Source organism: Thunnus albacares, chromosome 20 (assembly GCF_914725855.1).
Source record: "Thunnus albacares chromosome 20, fThuAlb1.1, whole genome shotgun sequence".
Lineage (NCBI taxonomy): Eukaryota > Metazoa > Chordata > Actinopteri > Scombriformes > Scombridae > Thunnus > Thunnus albacares.
The window spans coordinates 27,045,597-27,063,760 of NC_058125.1; the positions used below are offsets into that span (position 1 = coordinate 27,045,597).

An 18,164-nucleotide genomic window follows, 5' to 3' on the forward strand; every position below is an offset into this window, starting at 1 on the left:
TGTTTTTCCTAGAATTGGAAAACTTATGTTGCTGAATTAAAAGCCTTCAAATATGCACAAAGGTCAAGGTTCAAAGGTCAGTATTTCACAGCAGGAGCCATGTAGAACCTTCATCCTGACATATGTTACTCTCCAGGTCGAAACCTTTCCAATGATGTATTTGCTTTAGCTCTATGACACAGTTTTAATTTGCTCATTTCATGGACACAAGCCATCCCAGACCTAGTTTCAGAGCACTTTGAAGGACCAAGATATTGTTGTGTCAGATTGTTGAAGGAAAATATACCAGATCAAAAAACTATCTTTTGAAAATAAAAAGGGAGTCAGAGGTCCAAGCAGCAAAGTGTTCTTTAATGCCGGCAAAAAAGGGGAGCAAATTAGCACTTTTACAACGAACCAAATCGCTCCGAAGGTTTTTCCTTCTGGGCGTAGTTTTTATTCCCTTGGGTCGGCATAGGTCACACCTATCGTCCACCCTCCCTAATTTTTGGCCAATAATTCTGTTATCTTTATCTCCGTCACTCGTTGTTGGTCAAAACTCTTCAGGTTTTGAGCTGTTTGAGGATATGTACTGGCATATTCAATTCTACCTGGTTATATCCAATTTTTATATAAGTATTGGGAATCATTTTACTCCATTATTGCCAAGTTGTCTTCTGGCCTTTTATTTTTTTTATAAGTTATTCTACTCAAGACTTTAATGCAGACCCAAGCAAAGTGACTTGTAATACAAACAAAATTTCTCCAGTGTATGATTATGATTCTTCTACCGTGCCTCTATACGTACATTGTGATTAAATATGGTTCATGAGATTATAACTACACCAATACAAATTGTATCACACTAGCCCTTATTGCTTGTAAACTTATAAAATCAATCTGCATAGCTTAATATTGCCTTTAAGCACACCAATGACATTTAATGAAAATACACCACAATATAAAACAAAGCTTTTTGTTTGTTTGTTTTAGTGGAAATAGTGACTAAACTGAATCACCTTCAGAGATTACAATACTGCTGACATATAGGGCATTACTACAGGCTTGGAGGAAGGCCTGAAGTGCTTGGGTTAGGGTTAGGGCTGAAACGACCAACCTGTTCTCATTTCCAGGTCATCAAATTCCAAAAAACAAATGCTTCAGTAAAAGCACCAAAACAACAATGTCAAAATAGTCCATTACAAGTAAAAGTACATAAGTATTATGAGCTTGATGTAGTTAAAGTATTGCAGTAAAAGTAGTGGTTTGGTCCCTCTGACTGATATATTATTATATATGACATCATTAGATTATTAATAGTGAAGCATCAGTGTTAGAGCAGCTACTGTTGTAGCTGCTGGAGGTGGAGCTAGTTTACACTACTTTATATACAGTTAGCTAGTTTAGTCAGTGCAGAGTCAGTTCATGCTCCAACAGAAGAACAAGAGCTGAACATTAACCTCAGAAGAACTGAACCTCACAGGTTATTAAAGGCCCAACATGTGTACATTTTGATCCACAATAGACATCCAAAGTTTCTTTTTTATAAGTTAAAAAACAAAATCAAAACAAAAACAAACTGTAACAACCACAGAAATGAACAAATGTTAAAAAAACAAATTCAGGAAACAAACAGCAAAAACAAAATTAAACCTTTAAAGACAAATCAACAAACATCTCATTTATCAGCAGGCAACAACATATTTAGAAATAAACCTAAATTCTAGTTTCTAGTTCTAGTGTTTGTGTCTGTGACATCACCTGTACAACAGATAAATTCAGTCATTTGAAAGCACATCCTGTTTACAAAGGGCGTAGGTCTGGTATCATATTTGGCAGGGACATTTTTTGTCGTACTGTCAAAATCAACAGGTGTGTTTGTGTACACACAGATTAAAAAGTACAAATGTACAGTCCCTTACTCCTGTGCCAAAGTCTTCAAAGATTACCTGCCTCAATGACTTCAGACCTGTTGCCCTAACATCTGTGGCCATGAAAGTACTCAGATCCATGCTGATGGTCTTCAAGGAGTAGTTAAAGCCCTTCCAGTGGGACCACACCACTCCTACACCATGTATAGTGTCATCAGCCCTCCAGTGATAAACCCTGCTGGGGTTTGCATAGTGATGGTCCTCATACCAGAGCGTTACCAAGTAGAGTCTGGCACAGTTCATGTTTGTGGAGGAGTTCCGATCTTTGTCAAAGGAAGAGAACTTCTGGGGTCCGTTTCACAAAGCAGGTTTAGTGAAAACTCAGAGTCTGTTAACCCTGAAATGAGGGAAACTCTGAGTTTTCCGTTTCAAAAAGGGAGGTAACTCAAACCAGAGAAAGAGGGATAACTCTAGCCTGTTTCAGAGAGAGAGGTAACTTAAGCTCTCGGTCAGTTACCGTAGTAACAGACTCTATGAACCTAACCTGGTCGGGACCAGGTTTTTCTCAATGAACCTCGAGTTTCTCTCGGTCTTCGCCCTCTTTCAGAGCCAAACACTCCATTTGATTTCCTCATTCATTCAGTCAGCAGGCGAGTTTTGGCGTAGCCTAGTTCTGCCGTCTGTCAATTAAAAAATCATTAAAACAATCAGAGTCAGTATATTAGAAGTCCATTAGGCACAATAGGTGGCGACTTTTTCACTAACATGGCATGTCCTTTTGATAATGATCCCGTGGATGAAGGTGCAGCATTACTGCCCAGAGAATTAAATATTCGTCGAGAGATGGTTATCAGACCGTGCATAGATGTTCTAGCATTTCCAGACAATTATCTTTTTGAGCGGTACCATTTCACGTCACAGTCCATCATCTACATACACAACCTAATCCGTCCTTACATTTGCAACATTACCAATCGTAGTCATGCACTCTCATCCCAGCAGATATTGTGTGTTGCGCTGCGTTTCTTTGCAAACGGAAGCTTCTTGTACAGTGTCGGGGCCAGCCACTGGCCTTCCTAAATTCTGGCTTAGGGCCAGCTCCTCTGCCTCCGTTAGAGGTGGCGGTGCTGGACCACCACCCGTTTTACGGACATCTGCCTTCTTTCTGTTGGCTGAGTAGAAGTCTGTGTTAGTTTAAATAGGCTTAATTATTTAACAGAACATGATGTTGATGAGAAGACATTTATGTGTGTGAAACCAGCATTATGTTGGGGATAAAACAGCTGCTCAGTCAAACAGCCACTTAATATTTACTTTACAATGTAAAACATGATCAAAATGAGGTACCCCCATGAGATTATGCCGAGGTCTCACCTGTTTGAACAATGTTTTTAAATTTCATCCTAAACTGCTTCCAAGTGCGCTTCTCCCTCGCGGGATTGGACCTAAATGAAATAAATTAATAGGCGACCATTCAAGCAGTTTTCCTCTGTAATATTATTGTGATTACAAAGGACAACATTTAAACTTACGCATTGACCGAGCAGCAGCCGTCTCCCTCTCTTTTGCAGCTGCAGCGGTGTTGCACTTCTTTCTGAAAACATGTTCAAACTCGTCGTATGAGCGAATTAAGATTTCTAGTGCTAGTGGGGTGAAAAACGCAGCCATCCTCTTCCCCGTTGCCATGGTGACTCGTTGAATCGGGGCTCCACTGATGCTGGCTTTTTATAGTTGTGGTGCACGCGCTTAACTCCAGGTGAAACTACTCCGAGTTGAATAAACTGACTCAAATCAGCTGTTCTGGAACTGGAAACTCAGAGTTTCCTATCTCAGAGTAGATCAACTCAGAGTTCAGGATTAGACTCAGAGTTTGTTGAACCTGCTTTGTGAAACGGACCCCAGGCTAAACAACAAAAGGCAGTCCAAACCCACCACCCAAATATAACAAGAAAACCCATATGAACCGAAGGACTAAACAGAAGTGGAAACCAGGAGACCCCAAAGAACACAAGAACATAAAAAGAGCAAAAAACACACAAAGTCCAGGCAGGGTGTGACAATCTATCTATCTATCTATCTATCTATCTATCTATCTATCTATCTATCTATCTATATGTAAGATGGATAGATGGATAGATTGATAGATTGATAGATTGATAGATAGCCCAAATACCCCTGTGCTTATTGGCTCGCAAATAATAAATAAATAATAAATAAATAAATAAATAAATAAATAAATAAATATTATTATTAATAATAATAATAGTAATAACAATAATCATCATCATCATCATCATCATAAAAATAAGAACTTGAAAAGTAGGTCTACAAATAAATCCAACATACAAAGGTAGAGGGGTTACGTCGGGCAGCTCGGGTTCTGGAAGTTATCCCATACATTTAAAAAAAACAACAACTTTTTATTTATCCTATTTTTTTCTTTTTTTTTTCTTTTTTAACATACAAGAGGTGTAATAACAATTGTCATACAAAAACAGTAAAAGAAGAAAAAGTAATCCATTCATTTTCCTAGATGAACTGTTTCATAACGGCCTGTTTAAACATTTCCAACAGTTGTGTGAAACCAGCTGATCAGTTCATCAGTACAAACAAACTGTGTTGAAATAAAAAGTCTAGAGGACTGTGTAGACTACATGATAAAGCTTTAGTCAACTAAGAGTCCCAAACTGCATTGCCTCAAGAAATCAGTCAAAGCTTCAAATTCTGTGAACTGCACAATTTATGGCTGAGCCAGTTTATTATACATACAAACAATATTTTCTTTACATTTCAATATACAGTACAGTGTTTTGTTCCTGATGGTAACCACCAATCTGCAGTACTATATAATGTTATACTGAATACAGGTTATGTCATGGCTTTAGCTGGATTCTTCACCATAGTAACGGTTGCTAAGGATCATGGGTAGGCTAAAGTAGCTGCTATCATACAAAACTGACAAGAAACTTGATTTCTCAGCCTCAGATCTCCTGAGTCCTAACTGACAGAAAAAAATGTGCTGCAGGCATGAAACCTACTTTCAACTGAAATACATTAGTTTGAAAATCATGCTGACTGTCATGAAAAAAAGGAAAAATCGTGTCCATGTACACAAATAGATAGAGTAAGTTTCGTGACTATTTCACAAATCACTGTGAGACTTGGTTGGGTGTACAGTGAGAATAACCACGTGGAGCCTGAGGAGCTCCTGTGCTGAGGGTGAGAGGTTGTGAGGTTAAGTTATTAACCTTCACCCTCTGTGGCCTGTTCCACAGGAAGCTCCCAATCCAGTGGCATATGGTCGGGTCAATGTTCATGTCCAAAAATTTGGTTTAGACTTTGAGTACGCTGATGGAATTAAAGGCAGAACTGAAGTCTATGAACAGGATGCGTGTGTAGGTGTTTGGTGATTCCAGGCGTTGCAGGGCAGGGTGGAGTGCTATGCTTACTGCATCCTCAACAGATCGGTTGGCTTGCAAAGCAAACTGATGGGTCCATCAGTGGGGAGGTGCAGGATTTCAAATATGACAGAATGATGCACTCAAATGCTTTCATGGCCACAGATGTTAGGACAACTGGTCTGAAGTCATTGAGGCAGGTAATCTTTGAGGACTTTGTTGATTTAGACAGTACAACAAAAAATGTCTCTGTCAAAGTTGAAACCAGATCAACACCCTTTGGTTAACAGGATGTGTTTTCAAATGACTGACAGAATTTTATCTGTTGTGCAGGTGATGTCACAGACACAAACACTTACAGTACAGACCAAAAGTTTGGACACACCTTCTCATTCAAAGAGTTTTCTTTATTTTCATGACTATGAAATTGTAGATTCACACTGAAGGCATCAAAACTATGAATTAACACATGTGGAATTATATACTTAACAAAAAAGTGTGAAACAACTGAAAATATGTCTTATATTCTAGTTTCTTCAAAGTAGCCACCTTTTGCTTTGATTACTGCTTCGCACACTCTTGGCATTCTCTTGATGAGCTTCAAGAGGTAGTCACCTGAAATGGTCTTCCAACAGTCTTGAAGGAGTTCCCAGAGATGCTTAGCACTTGTTGGCCCTTTTGCCTTCACTCTGCGGTCCAGCTCACCCCAAACCATCTCGATTGGGTTCAGGCCCGGTGACTGTGGAGGCCAGGTCATCTGGCGCAGCACCCCATCACTCTCTTTCTTGCTCAAATAGCCCTTACACAGCCTGGAGATGTGTTTGGGGTCATTGTCCTGTTGAAAAATAAATGATGGTCCAACTAAACGAAAACTGGATGGAATAGCATGCCGCTGCAAGATGCTGTGGTAGCCATGCTGGTTCAGTATGCCTTCAATTTGGAATAAATCCCCAACAGTGTCACCAGCAAAGCACCCCCACACCATCACACCTCCTCTTCCATGCTTCACGGTGGGAACCAGGCATGTAGAGTCCATCCGTTCACCTTTTCTGCGTCGCACAAAGACACGGTGGTTGGAACCAAAGATCTCAAATTTGGACTCATCAGACCAAAGCACAGATTTACAGATTTCCACTGGTTTAATGTCCATTCCTTGTGTTCTTTAGCCCAAACAAGTCTCTTCTGCTTGTTGCCTGTCCTTAGCAGTGGTTTCCTGGCAGCTATTCTACCATGAAGGCCTGATTCACACAGTCTCCTCTTAACAGTTGTTCTAGAGATGTGTCTGCTGCTAGAACTCTGTGTGGCATTGACCTGGTCTCTAATCTGAGCTGCTGTTAACCTGCGATGTCTGAGGCTGGTGACTCGGATGAACTTATCCTCCGCGGCAGAGGTGACTCTTGGTCTTCCTTTCCTGGGGCGGTCCTCATGTGAGCCAGTTTCTTTGTAGCGCTTGATGGTTTTTGCGACCGCACTTGGGGACACTTTCAAAGTTTTCCCAATTTTTCGGACTGACTGACCTTCAGTTCTTAAAGTAATGATGGCCACTCGTTTTTCTTTACTTAGCTGCTTTTTTCTTGCCATAATACAAATTCTAACAGTCTATTCAGTAGGACTATGAGCTGTGTATCCACCTGACTTCTGCACAACACAACTGATGGTCCCAACCCCATTTATAAGGCAAGAAATCCCACTTATTAAACCTGACAGGGCACACCTGTGAAGTGAAAACCATTTCAGGTGACTACCTCTTGAAGCTCATCAAGAGAATGCAGAGTGTGTGCAAAGAAGTAATCAGAGCAAAAAGTGGCTACTTTGAAGAAACTAGAATATAAGGCGTATTTTCAGTTGTTTTACACTTTTTTGTTAAGTACATATTTCCACATGTGTTAATTCATAGTTTTGATGCCTTCAGTGTGAATCTACAATGTCAATAGTCATGAAAAGAAAGGAAACTCATTGAATGAGAAGGTGTGTCCAAACTTTTGGTCTGTACTGTATATTATAAACTTTAATATTTAAGGAAATAATTAGTTAAAATGTTTATTGTTGAGGCTGCTTGGGTGGATTCCTTTAACATAAATCACTTCAGATTGTTCCTCAAATGTTACTTTATGTTGGAAGGATGTTTTCAGACACAAGTAGTGTTACTAAAAAACATCTTGAACGATCAGAGACTTCATTATTGATACATTTGCTTCACATAATAATACCATTACTTTGACTATAAAAATTAGAATTTAGGTTTATTTCTAAATATGTTGTTGCCTGCTGATAAATGAAATGTTTGTGTATTTGTGTCTTTAAAGGTTTGATTTTGTTTTCGTTGTTTGTTTCCTGAATGTGTTTTTTAATATTTGTTGATTTCTGTGGTTGTTACAGTTGTTTTTTGTTTTGTTTTGTCTTTTAACTTATAAAAAAGAAACTGTGGATGTTTATTGTTGATCAAAATGTACACATGTTGGGCCTTTAATAACCTGTGAGGTTCAGTTCTTCTGAGGTTAATGTTCAGCTCTTGTTCTTCTGTTGGAGCATGAACTGACTCTGCACTGACTAAACTAGCTAACTGTATATAAAGTAGTGTAAACTAGCTCCACCTCCAGCAGCTACAACAGTAACATGCTGCTCTAACACTGATGCTTCACTATTAATAATCTAATGATGTCATATATAATAATATATCAGTCAGAGGGACCAAACCACTACTTTTACTGCAATACTTTAACTACATCAAGCTCATAATACTTATGTACTTTTACTTGTAATGGACTATTTTGACATTGTTGTTTTGGTGCTTTTACTGAAGCATTTGTTTTTTGGAATTTGATGACCTGGAAATGAGAACAGGTTGGTCGTTTCAGCCCTAACCCTAACCCAAGCACTTCAGGCCTTCCTCCAAGCCTGTAGTAATGCCCTATATGTCAGCAGTATTGTAATCTCTGAAGGTGATTCAGTTTAGTCACTATTTCCACTAAAACAAACAAACAAAAAGCTTTGTTTTATATTGTGGTGTATTTTCATTAAATGTCATTGGTGTGCTTAAAGGCAATATTAAGCTATGCAGATTGATTTTATAAGTTTACAAGCAATAAGGGCTAGTGTGATACAATTTGTATTGGTGTAGTTATAATCTCATGAACCATATTTAATCACAATGTACGTATAGAGGCACGGTAGAAGAATCATAATCATACACTGGAGAAATTTTGTTTGTATTACAAGTCACTTTGCTTGGGTCTGCATTAAAGTCTTGAGTAGAATAACTTATAAAAAAAATAAAAGGCCAGAAGACAACTTGGCAATAATGGAGTAAAATGATTCCCAATACTTATATAAAAATTGGATATAACCAGGTAGAATTGAATATGCCAGTACATATCCTCAAACAGCTCAAAACCTGAAGAGTTTTGACCAACAACGAGTGACGGAGATAAAGATAACAGAATTATTGGCCAAAAATTAGGGAGGGTGGACGATAGGTGTGACCTATGCCGACCCAAGGGAATAAAAACTACGCCCAGAAGGAAAAACCTTCGGAGCGATTTGGTTCGTTGTAAAAGTGCTAATTTGCTCCCCTTTTTTGCCGGCATTAAAGAACACTTTGCTGCTTGGACCTCTGACTCCCTTTTTATTTTCAAAAGATAGTTTTTTGATCTGGTATATTTTCCTTCAACAATCTGACACAACAATATCTTGGTCCTTCAAAGTGCTCTGAAACTAGGTCTGGGATGGCTTGTGTCCATGAAATGAGCAAATTAAAACTGTGTCATAGAGCTAAAGCAAATACATCATTGGAAAGGTTTCGACCTGGAGAGTAACATATGTCAGGATGAAGGTTCTACATGGCTCCTGCTGTGAAATACTGACCTTTGAACCTTGACCTTTGTGCATATTTGAAGGCTTTTAATTCAGCAACATAAGTTTTCCAATTCTAGGAAAAACATTAATATTTAAAAAACCCTACAATTTCTCAGAGCAGTACCACGCAGCTTGATACAAATCAGCACCACAGTTGTTCTTCCAGTTTGTAAAATAGGTTGTAAATATAGGGTCATAAAATAATATATCTACTGAATATATCAAATATCTAGTAAAGCCGAACTACTTATTAAACTGCATCTAGATCATCTATATCAAGAAAAAGTAAAGATGTTGGTTCATTTCAGATATTTTAGCTACTATTCTAGAAATGGGGTTGTGGGTTGGTGTTCAATGTCAGTGGGAGTTATGCAACACTTCAAACTGTGTTTAAGGAGCTTGTTTGTTCTGGATTGAAAATGTTTTTTCAGTCACATCATGCAGGTATTAAACTGCCTTCTCAATGCTTATCAATATGTTAAAAATTTCAGTAGATCAACAGCTAACCTTCCTGCTCTCAGAGCGGTTTCTATGGTAACATACATTGAAATGTCTACGTTAACCATGGGGGAAACTGATCTCCTCCGGTCAGCCAATCACAAAGCTTGAAATTTGGGAATTCAAATTCAATTCATCCCTAGGGCACTGTAAAATCTACTTTTTTATTGAATGAACATCAAACAGTTACAACTACATGGTTTTATGATACCAGTGTTCATAGCAATCACCATAGCAACGATAGAAAGCCTGCAAGAATCTCCGTAATAAGTCACAAATTAAATATCATATACATTCACTGAATGAAGATTATGAAAATAAATTGCACATTTCTTGCTAAAAATGTTATCAAAATGCATTTTAATGTCAAAACTATCTAAAGTATTGCATTTTCCATTGAGAATAAAAGGAATGGCAGCCATTTTGTTCGTTTGAGCAGAGAGAAACTGGACAGTCATGTTATGTGGACACAGGCCAAAAGAAGAGAATCGGCCAAAAACACAAAGCAAAACAAAACATAGGCATCTATCTATCTATCTATGTCAGGTTGGGGAAGCAGGAGTGGACCCAAATGCAGAGGCCAGAATGCAGATTTGATGAAAAAAATCTCCTTTAATCGTGGAGGGTCATGAGCAGGAAAACAGAGCTGAACAGAACTAGCAGACGAAACAAAACGAATGATCCAACAAAGACTCAACTCAAAACCAGACCTTAAATACAGACTAAACTAATCAGGGAATGGGGAACAGGTGAAGAGACACAAGGGCAGGCTGGGAGTGATTGGCCGAGGGAAACACAGGAAGCAGGGCAGGGCTGACGAGACTGATACAGGGCAGGTGAGGAGGACCACATGAACACACAAGGGAAACACAGTAACAAAACCAAAACCCAGAAAACACAATACTCTAAATACAACCCATACCAACCTGTCCAAGAACCATCATGAACCTAAACTAAAGTATACAACACACCAGGCAAAACAACAAAAGGCAGTCCAAACCCACCACCCAAACATAACAAGAAAACCCATATGAACCGAAGGACTAAACAGAAGTGCAAACCAGGAGACCCCAAAGAACACAAGAACATAAAGAAGCAAAAAACACACAAAGTCCAGGCAGGGTGTGACAATCTATCTATCTATCTATCTATCTATCTATCTATCTATCTATCTATCTATCTATATGTAAGATGGATAGATTGATAGATAGATAGCCCAAATACCCCTGTGCTTATTGGCTTGCAAATAATAAATAAATAAATAAATAATAAATAAAATAATAATAATGATAATAATAATAATAATAATCATCATCATCATCATCATCATCATCATCATCATCATCATCATAAAAATAATAACTTGAAAAGTAGGTCTACAAATAAATCCAACATACAAAGGTAGAGGGGTTACGTCGGGCAGCTCGGGTTCTGGAAGTTATCCCATACATTTAAAAAAAACAACAACTTTTTATTTATCCTATTTTTTTCTTTTTTTTTTCTTTTTTAACATACAAGAGGTGTAATAACAATTGTCATACAAAAACAGTAAAAGAAGAAAAAGTAATCCATTCATTTTCCTAGATGAACTGTTTCATAACGGCCTGTTTAAACATTTCCAACAGTTGTGTGAAACCAGCTGATCAGTTCATCAGTACAAACAAACTGTGTTGAAATAAAAAGTCTAGAGGACTGTGTAGGCTACATGATAAAGCTTTAGTCAACTAAGAGTCCCAAACTGCATTGCCTCAAGAAATCAGTCAAAGCTTCAAATTCTGTGAACTGCACAATTTATGGCTGAGCCAGTTTATTATACATACAAACAATATTTTCTTTACATTTCAATATACAGTACAGTGTTTTGTTCCTGATGGTAACCACCAATCTGCAGTACTATATAATGTTATACTGAATACAGGTTATGTCATGGCTTTAGCTGGATTCTTCACCATAGTAACGGTTGCTAAGGATCATGGGTAGGCTAATGTAGCTGCTATCATACAAAACTGACAAGAAACTTGATTTCTCAGCCTCTGATCTCCTGAGTCCTAACTGACAGAAAAAAATGTGCTGCAGGCACGAAATTTACTTCCAACTGAAATACATTAGTTTGAAAATCATGCCGACTGTCATGAAAAAAAGGAAAAATCGTGTCCATGTACACAAATAGATAGAGTAAGTTTCGTGACTATTTCACAAATCACTGTGAGACTTGGTTGGGTGTACAGTGAGAATAACCACGTGGAGCCTGAGGAGCTCCTGTGCTGAGGGTGAGAGGTTGTGAGGTTAAGTTATTAACCTTCACCCTCTGTGGCCTGTTCCACAGGAAGCTCCCAGTCCAGTGGCATATGGTCCAAAAATTTGGACATGAACATTGAAATTTACTTTGAGTACACTGATGGAATTAAAGGCAGAACTGAAGTCTATGAACAGGATGCGTGTGTAGGTGATTCCAGGCGTTGCAGGGCAGGGTGGAGTGCTATGCTTACTGCATCCTCAACAGATCGGTTGGCTTGCAAAGCAAACTGATGGGTCCATCAGTGGGGAGGTGCAGGATTTCAAATATGACAGAATGATGCGCTCAAATGCTTTCATGGCCACAGATGTTAGGACAACTGGTCTGAAGTCATTGAGGCAGGTAATCTTTGAGGACTTTGTTGATTTAGACAGTACAACAAAAAATGTCTCTGTCAAAGTTGAAACCAGATCAACACCCTTTGGTTAACAGGATGTGTTTTCAAATGACTGACAGAATTTTATCTGTTGTGCAGGTGATGTCACAGACACAAACACTTATATTATCAACTTTAATATTTAAGGAAATAATTAGTTAAACTGTTTATTGTTGAGGCTGCTTGGGTGCATTCCTGGAACATAAATCACTTCAGATTGTTCCTCAAACATATATAATAATATATCAGTCAGAGGGACCAAACCACTACTTTTACTGTAATACTTTAACTACATCAAACTCATAATACTTATGTACTTTTACTGTAGTAGGATTTTTCCTGCAGGACTTTTACTTGTAATGGAGTATTTTTACATTGCTGTATTTGTATTTTTACTGTAGTAAAGGATCTGAATACTTCTTCCAGCACTGTCTATGCATTTACACATAGAACATGAATATAAATATAAAAAACTTGTATATTCCTTTATCATTGAAGGATAAGTCTGGTCTATTTTTTTCTTCTTGTTAACAAATCCCATGTGCATGTTGATGTTCTATTGGCTCTGCTAATGTGGTTTGTTTACAAGGAGAAAATCCAGAGTTATACATTAAAATCCATGCAAAGTTACTTAAACTTAATAGGAGCAAATTTATAACAAATGTCCCAAAACAAAAACTGCTCCTGTGACAAGTTAAAAGTATGATACACTAATGGTCTGTTACAAGTTTATAAAGACATTAAAGTCATGGATCTGTAATAAGATAAAACTGCTGTGATAAGGTTAAAAAGATCATACAGTCATGAGAAACAATTCATAAGGTGTTTGAAAACTGTTTAAAAACAGTAAAAACTCATCATGTTAAAAAGGGTTCAAATGCAACACAGTCTTTAATTCATTTCATTATTTATTTCATTTTTTATAGTTAAAAGTTAAGTTATATTAGTATTATCAGTGATCTGCAAAGTAGTCTTAGTCTGCCAGCCTGAGATCTATTGCTTTTGTCTCCACCCACATAAGCAGAAAAATCAAGTAGTCGACGTACAGTAGACCTACTACATGACACTCCTACAGTACTACAGACACGCCTACTACATGGTGAGGCTGGTTAGGTTTAGGCAGACCCACTGAAAGAATCTCTAGGATATAAATACAGCTCAGAAACATCAGAGCATCCAGACTGATTGACATTAAGATTTTCATCAGATCACCTCAGCTGAACTCTGAAGATGAAGGTAAGTTTGTGACTTTATACTGAATAAATATTGATCAGTAGTTTCAGTATGTTGAAGGACGGGTTCACAACTTTTCAGGTCTGTGTTAAAACAACAGTCAGGAGCCCAAATGAACATTGAAACCTGTTTTTCTTGCTGTAATCATTCCTCTTGTTCATACTGACCATTAGAAGATCCCTTCATAATGAACTTACAATGGAAGTGATGGGAGACAAAATCCACAGTCCTCCTTCTGTAGAAAAATATATTTCAAAGTTTATCTGAAGCCAATATGAAGCTTCAGCGTCCAAATGAGTCAAATCAAGTAGATATCTTTCAACGTTACAGTCTTTTTAGTGCCAAAGTTCCTCTTTTTGTTACTATACTTCCACCGCAGCTCAACAGGGAAACACTGTCCGAGGAAACACAAAGAGGGAATTTGATGCTAAAAAGACTGTAAATGTGTCAGATATCCACTTGATATGACTAACTCAGACTGCTGAAGCTGAATATAAGCTTCACATCAACTTTAAATGACTGTGTGGACACACTGTGGATTTTGGCCTCCATCACTTACATTGAAAGCACATTTGAAGGATCTTTTAATGGTCAGTTCAAGGCAGTGCAAAGACATTTGGGGGGGCAGGTGGTCAAGCAAAAAAAAAACCCACTTATAATACATGAATTCACATTACACGTCTACAAACACACATAACATCAATTTTACAATCAATTGATGTTATGTGTGTGGGGGTCTATCTGTGCACGTGCCTGAGCCAGTATTAACAGGAGGAATGATTACAGTGAGGAAAACCTCTTTCATTGTTCATATGGACACCTGACCATTGTTTAAAGACACTTGATAAATTGTGAAACCGTCCTTTAACAGCCTCTGTTCTGTGTCTGCTGCTGTGTTTCTGTTGCAGCTGGTTTCAGTGGTTCTCCTCCTGCTGGCTCCAGTGTTGACCTCCTGCTTATCTCTCTTCCTCCCGCTGGACTGCAGTGACATCTATCACCATGACAAAAGCCAACCCAGTGGAGTGTACACCATCTATCCCATCGGACCCACATCTGCTGTCGAGGTACACTTCATCCTCTCTGGGACTCAGTTAGAAGATGTTGGTTCATAGATGAGTCACCATGTGAAGACAGTTCAGGTTGATTCTACTAAACCAGCAGATATAAGTGGAGGTAGTCGTGTTACTGGTTGGATACACAGACTGTATATAAAGATTGAAACAGTTCTGACACTTTTAAATGAAGAGGGCTGCCAGTCAGAGTCACATCTGACAAATAATAATTATAAAATAGAAAGAAAATAGCGCCGTCAAACCATAAAGCACTGAATGGTTTATGGCTGAAATACATTTCTGATCCACTGCTGCGTTATGAAGCATCCAGACCTCTCAGGTGGTCTGGATCAGGTCTGCTTTCTGTCCCCAGAGTCAAAACTAAACCCGGAGAAGCAGCGTTCAGTTTTTATGCTCCACATATCTGAACAAACTCCCAGAAAACTGCAGGTCTGCTGCAACTCTCAGTTCTTTAAATCACAGCTGAAGACTTTTCTGTTTGCCTTTTATTAAACCAAACATGAGAGTTAATATCTTACACTGCACTGTGACTTTTATTCTCCTGTTTTATCTCTTATTCTATTTTAGCTTCTTTTTATTTCCAAATTTAACACTTTTTTAATAGTATTTAAATGTCTTTTTACATTGCCTTATTGTTTAAATGTGCTGTACAAATAAACTTGCTTTGCTCTACAAAACAATAAATCAAACAGCAAGTAGCAATTAATTATATGTCACCAAAAACCAGCACTGCAAAAACAAACAGACCACAACTCAATTCACTTTTCAATAAGTGTATTAAATCAAATAAGCAAAGCAATGTTGGTGTGTGTGTGTCTGTGTGTGTGTGTCTGAAAAACTCGTCCCACAGTCAATCAATCTTGTTCACAGCCACAAAAAGAAAGACAACTCAAAAGTCTGCTTCAGGTTTTACTGCAGATCCCCACAAAACAAATCAAACCAGGAAATCAAACTGGAATATCAGCGTCTGTATTCACAGTTCAGTAAAAGTGATTATTTACAATATATACAACGGGTACTCACGGTACCGTTGGTCAGTCAGTAGTCAGTCAGGTTTGCAGCGGAGGTGTTACGCTGAGTTCTGTGTGCTCACCGAGAAGTGCATGCACCTCACGGGAGCACATGCAGCTAAAGGGAAAACTACCAGACATTGCAATGATTTTTAAGGCACACATTGTGCTAACTGAACAGGTATCATAATCAAGTAACATTAAATTTAGTGAAATATTGCAACAACAGTCCGATTGAGTGCGAGTCTCGGAGCCGGGAAGAGCAGCAGGGGAGCCACCTGTCAATCACAGCTGTCAATCAACGCCCACACGTCAGACATCAAAGCTACTATAAGTCTTCAAATTTCATTAACGGAGCAATAATTTCCAAAATGACCATCAACACACACCTATTAGAGGGTTTAAATTTAGAGACATGAGACCAGAAGGACTCGTTGAAAACATGATTGACTCAGTATTTCTAGAGAGAAGTTGAGGCTTTTTGAATGGGAGTTAGTTGGAGCAGCTGGATACTCTATCTTTAAAATACTTCAGACTCAAGACGTGGCAGCTGCTGATTGATTGAATGTAGTTTTAGCTAAAGGATCATATTTACTAATGAGTGTATTTGTGTGTAGGTGTACTGTGACATGGACTCAGTAGGAGGACGGTGGACGGTGAGTTTTTTAACTGAAGTCATCAATTCACAGCCAAGTGGTTTTCAGTATCTTGTGTGTTTATTGAGTTAATCCCCCCCCTCAGGTGTTCCAGAGGAGGATGGACGGCTCGGTGAACTTCTACAGGCCCTGGAATCAATACAAGAAGGGTTTTGGTAGCGCTGCTGGAGAGTACTGGCTCGGTGAGAGATGAAACCAAACTAACAGTCATGTGACTTCATGAAACTGTTCATAAAAACAAACATTAAACTCTGATGTGACTTCATGTTTGTGTGCTTTCAGGTCTTGAGAATCTCTTCCATCTGACACGGAGGAAGAAGGTCGAGCTGCTGGTCGACATGGAGGACTTCAATGGAAAGAAAGTGTTTGCTCGTTGGTCCTCGTTCTCCATTGAATCAGAGTTCTACGGATACAGACTGCATGTGTCTGGATTTAAAAATGGAGGAGCAGGTCAGTTACTGTTAGCAGGTAGTAGTTTTGTTTTTCTGATGTTTAGTTTCCACATGGAGACATTGAAGATTTCTGTCCTTATATTGGATTATTTGCTTGATTCTTTCAGCTAAAGACAGATTCACAAAGATTTTCAAGTCAGTAACAACAAATCTGTGGTCTGCTCATGTTTTATTAATTACATGGAAGCTTTTGTTTTTATAAACACATTTAAAGGAAAACAATGTAAATGAGGCGCAGCAGGTTTCAAGTGTTTATGTCCGTTGGAGCTTTTGCAGTTCTTGTCTACATGACATACTGTATGTTGTTATGTTACAGTAGCAGCAGCAGATGCAGTACTAGTAGTACTAGAAGTGTTTGTACAAGTGGTAGCCATAGCAGTAGTACTGAATTAGTAGTGAAATTTGTAGTGTTAATAAGTTAATAGTTATATAATATTATTATTAGTTATATAACATTTTATAATATGATGTCATTAGCAGTAGTGTTGTGATCAGACACTTGTTGTTTTCTTGTGTTTCTGTAGGAGACGCCCTGAGTTATTGCAACGGACAGAAGTTCTCCACCTTCGACAAAGACCAGGACCCCTACAGGAAGAACTGTGCCAAACTCTTCCTGGGGGCGTTCTGGTACGGCCGCGGCTGTTACAGAGCAAACCCCGACGGGGCTTATCGCTGGGGGGCTGATGACACTCCCCATGCTGCTGGAGTGGAGTGGGGCCCATGGAGGGGCTTTGAATACTCCCTGAAGGCCATCAGCATGAAGATTCGTCCTGTGCACTAATTCTCCAGAACGAACGAACAGCAGAATATCTGTTGATCTCTTTCTTTCTTTCTCTCTGATCTAGTCTGTAACTTCACATATACTTCAAATAAATATTTCCAGCATCAATAAAAGTCAGGTGTAGAGTGTGTTTGTGAGCAGCTGCTGGGTGTAAAGTCTTGTGTCAAACAGCTGTTGGTGTAGAGAAATGATTGGACAGGTGGGGAACTTAGTGGAGGATCCAGAGGAACAAATACAGAGCAGCTTCCATCAGAAACATCACATGACATCACTGAAGTGATGAAGAACCAAATGACAGATGGAGTTGACTTGTATTGGAGCTAAAAGCAGCTTGAACTCTGCTGAAATGAACACGTTCCACCACTAGATGTCTCTGTTGTCTGTATTAGTTCCATCTAGTTGTATCCACAGACTGACTGTATATCTGAGCTTTCAGCAGGACACAAACTACACATGAACCCTCACACTGTCACATGATGCTACTGTTTGTTGAGTGTTTGCTTTGGATGTTCTTGGCTGCAGAAGGAGAGAACGTCACTGTTTGAGAAGGTTTTGGTTGGTTTTCTCTTCACACTCTGCTGGTTAAGATGTTTCCTTCAGTCTGGTAAACACACACTTTAAAGTCAAACTAACTGGTTTCAACAGAGTGTTTGGTGGAGGTTTGACTCTGATGTGAATCATTATCT

General features: G+C 38.6%; 2 protein-coding genes across 2 annotated transcripts in view; both read left to right on the forward strand.

Moving 5' to 3' along the window:
* Positions 1 to 18,164, forward strand: part of LOC122971137 (microfibril-associated glycoprotein 4-like) — a 750,976-nt gene that overhangs the window by 569,413 nt on the left and 163,399 nt on the right. The window lies entirely within an intron of this gene.
* LOC122971764 (microfibril-associated glycoprotein 4-like) lies at positions 6,593 to 17,994 on the forward strand. The gene is made up of 6 exons (XM_044338504.1): positions 6,593 to 6,675; positions 14,378 to 14,570; positions 16,207 to 16,245; positions 16,331 to 16,427; positions 16,528 to 16,695; positions 17,222 to 17,994. Exons 1-6 carry the CDS (start codon positions 6,593 to 6,595, stop codon positions 17,476 to 17,478), a joined length of 837 nt encoding a protein of 278 aa, XP_044194439.1. The 3' UTR covers positions 17,479 to 17,994.

Bases quoted from the DNA above. Each gene is read 5' to 3' on its own strand.
- LOC122971764 (XM_044338504.1), top strand. From the start codon at position 6,593: ATGTCTGAGGCTGGTGACTCGGATGAACTTATCCTCCGCGGCAGAGGT. The intron at 14,571-16,206 runs GTACACTTCATC...ATTTGTGTGTAG, and splicing joins GACCCACATCTGCTGTCGAG to GTGTACTGTGACATGGACTC. The intron at 16,696-17,221 runs GTCAGTTACTGT...GTGTTTCTGTAG, and splicing joins ATTTAAAAATGGAGGAGCAG to GAGACGCCCTGAGTTATTGC.